A 2,500-nucleotide genomic window follows, 5' to 3' on the forward strand; every position below is an offset into this window, starting at 1 on the left:
TGCCGCAGAGGAAGCCGCAGGAGGGCAGGTGGAGGAAGTCTGTGCAGGCACCTCCGAACACCGTCAGTAGCGGCTGCTCCATCTCGAAGGTCACTGTCTGCATCTTGATCCCACACACGTCCTGCGACCTCCTGTAGGGGTCAAAATGGGAGTTAAATGAGGTCATGTAAGGGTCAACTGGGAGAGGAAAAGTTGCCTCATCACTATCATCACCTTTACAAGTCCTTTCTCTTCTAGCCTTCATCTCTTTTCTCACCTCTACCTCATTATTTTCCATTCCCTACCCTCCTCTACTCCTCATCTCCCTCTTTTCATACTTATCTACCTTATCCTTGTCCCTATCCTACCTTACGTGCATGAATCTTCTTTTATTCACCCATATCACTCTTTCTCTCTCTCACCTCACAAACTCGTAAACACAGTCCAGGTTCTCGGGGTAAGACTTGGGGTGGTAGGGAGTGTTGATGGTGCCCCTGGTGTCCACGATGCGGGTGTAACACGGCGCGCCAGTGGTCCCCGGGATGAAGGAGATGGGCAGGTTCTGAGTCTGGTAAGGCCCCGGGCAGGTGGTGAGCAAATCATACCTGGTGGCGGAGTACACGTGAGTGGAAGGTAAAGGAGGTGAGTTTTAAGGTTTGGTCTCGTAAGTTGAAAAAAAGTCATATTTGGTTGATTATTCTATTTTTAACTGATGGTAATGATGAATGATAATAACATAATAATTCAGATAGATCAGGGTTTCTGAGACAATCTCTGACAGAGGAAAACTTCTCACACACACACACACACACACACACACACACACACACACACACACACACACACACACACACACACACACACACATACACACACACACACACACACACACACATAGAGGAAGCCACAGGATCACACTTACTTGACCTTGAAGCCAGTGCGCCCCTCTGCCTCCTGCCCCGCGTGAAACACCAGACGCAGGGCCGAGGAGCCGGGCTGGAACAGGTACTGGTCTGGAAGAGGGCGCGTGTCAAGTGATGGAAGCAAATAATAACAGTACACAGCAGGGACACAAAAATCTCAAGTTGTCACTGATTTCTGGTTGTTTAGCGGTTATGACTGTATGATTGTTCTTGAATGTCACTTCCATTTTGTTTATTTTGTCGTTTACGTAGTCATAGTTGCCATATTTGTCGCTGATCACAGTCTGCCGATACACTGCTGTCACTTGTCTTCCGTCTCTGTTGCCGAGACTGTCATCCTTCGTTCGTGTGTCTCCGTCAGCGTGGTGGTGATGGTGGTGGCGGTATATACTCACAGACTTGCCCCGTGGCGTTGCTGCCGCAGATCCTGGCACCTCGCTCGGGCACACAGGACGGCAGGGTGAGCCAGTCCCTCCGACAGTAGCCATCCTCCTCGCCGCGGCCCACGTCCAGCTCCTCCACTGCCGGGACCAATGGACAAGGCAATGTAAAGTGACTGGTTGGCTATCCACTTTACCCATTCATTCCTTGCCTATCATCCCATCCCGCCCACCTACTCATCACTCTACAAACTTTTCACTCGTCCCACTCACCCATTCCTCACTAAACAAACTCTTTCATCCTACTTGTCCCGTCTGCCCACTCCTCACTCCACACACTCCCTCCCACTCGCCCCATTCGTGCCACTCACCCGTCAGCTTCACGCCACAGTGCCTGAGCGAGGGGCGCTGGATGTCGTAGCAGCACTCCCTCCCCAGCGGGTACTCCAGAGGGAAGTTGGGGGACTCCAGGTAGCCACTCTCGCCCTCTAGGGAATAGTAGCACTCCGCCTCCCGTATCACATCTGCCGGAGCGAAAGTAAGGGTGAGTTTGTTACTTATGAGAGTTAAGAGTGAGTGAAGAGAGAGGTAGATGCTACGTTTCGTCTTCACAAGTATAGATGTAATTTTTATTCAGAAGTAAGTGTGTGTATAAGTAGAGAGAATGAAGAGCAGCGGGAGGAAGATAACTGTAACTACAGTAACCTTTAGTAGATAAGTGAAGGTTTGGGAAAAGTCTTTATCCTGTTCCCTCAGCAGAGCATCAGAGAGCCAGGAAGGAGACAAAGAGGCATAAAGGAGCGAAGGTGTCACGTGCCGGGAATCATTTACAAAGGACCGGGAGATGAGGAAACAAAACGCAGGTAAAATAAAATACAAAAACGAAATTTGTCTTTATTCTCCGTGCGTGACGCGGAGACCTAAAAATACTGATGAAGAGGCTCATTAGAAAAATTTGCACGTGCGTCTCTCTCTCTCTCTCTCTCTCTCCCTCTGAGGTGTCACGGCCCAGTGGGTTCATTGTAGCCACCCTGGCTGCTCCTCTCGTTTGTTTTTCTTCCGCTCAAGGTCACTCACAGCTAATGATTAGACCCCCATTGTGATGCTCCGGACCATATTCTGAAACACTTCTGCGCCACATCTCCACTACACTCATATTACTCTATGCACTTTTAGTTACATGGATTTTCAAGGTTGTTTTGATGATTCTAGTGACAG

General features: G+C 49.5%; 1 protein-coding gene across 1 annotated transcript in view; it reads right to left on the reverse strand.

Annotated features, from left to right (window-relative positions):
* LOC135103870 (neuropilin-2-like) overlaps positions 1–2,500 on the reverse strand; it is a 35,401-nt gene that overhangs the window by 4,276 nt on the left and 28,625 nt on the right. Inside the window, 5 exon segments of the mRNA XM_064010783.1 lie at positions 1–131; positions 402–584; positions 902–992; positions 1,298–1,423; positions 1,654–1,806. The exon segment at positions 1–131 is cut by the window's left edge and continues 15 nt beyond it. Of these exon segments, the coding sequence (XP_063866853.1) occupies positions 1–131; positions 402–584; positions 902–992; positions 1,298–1,423; positions 1,654–1,806 (684 nt within the window).

This window comes from Scylla paramamosain, chromosome 9, assembly GCF_035594125.1.
Source record: "Scylla paramamosain isolate STU-SP2022 chromosome 9, ASM3559412v1, whole genome shotgun sequence".
Taxonomy (NCBI): Eukaryota; Metazoa; Arthropoda; class Malacostraca; order Decapoda; family Portunidae; genus Scylla; species Scylla paramamosain.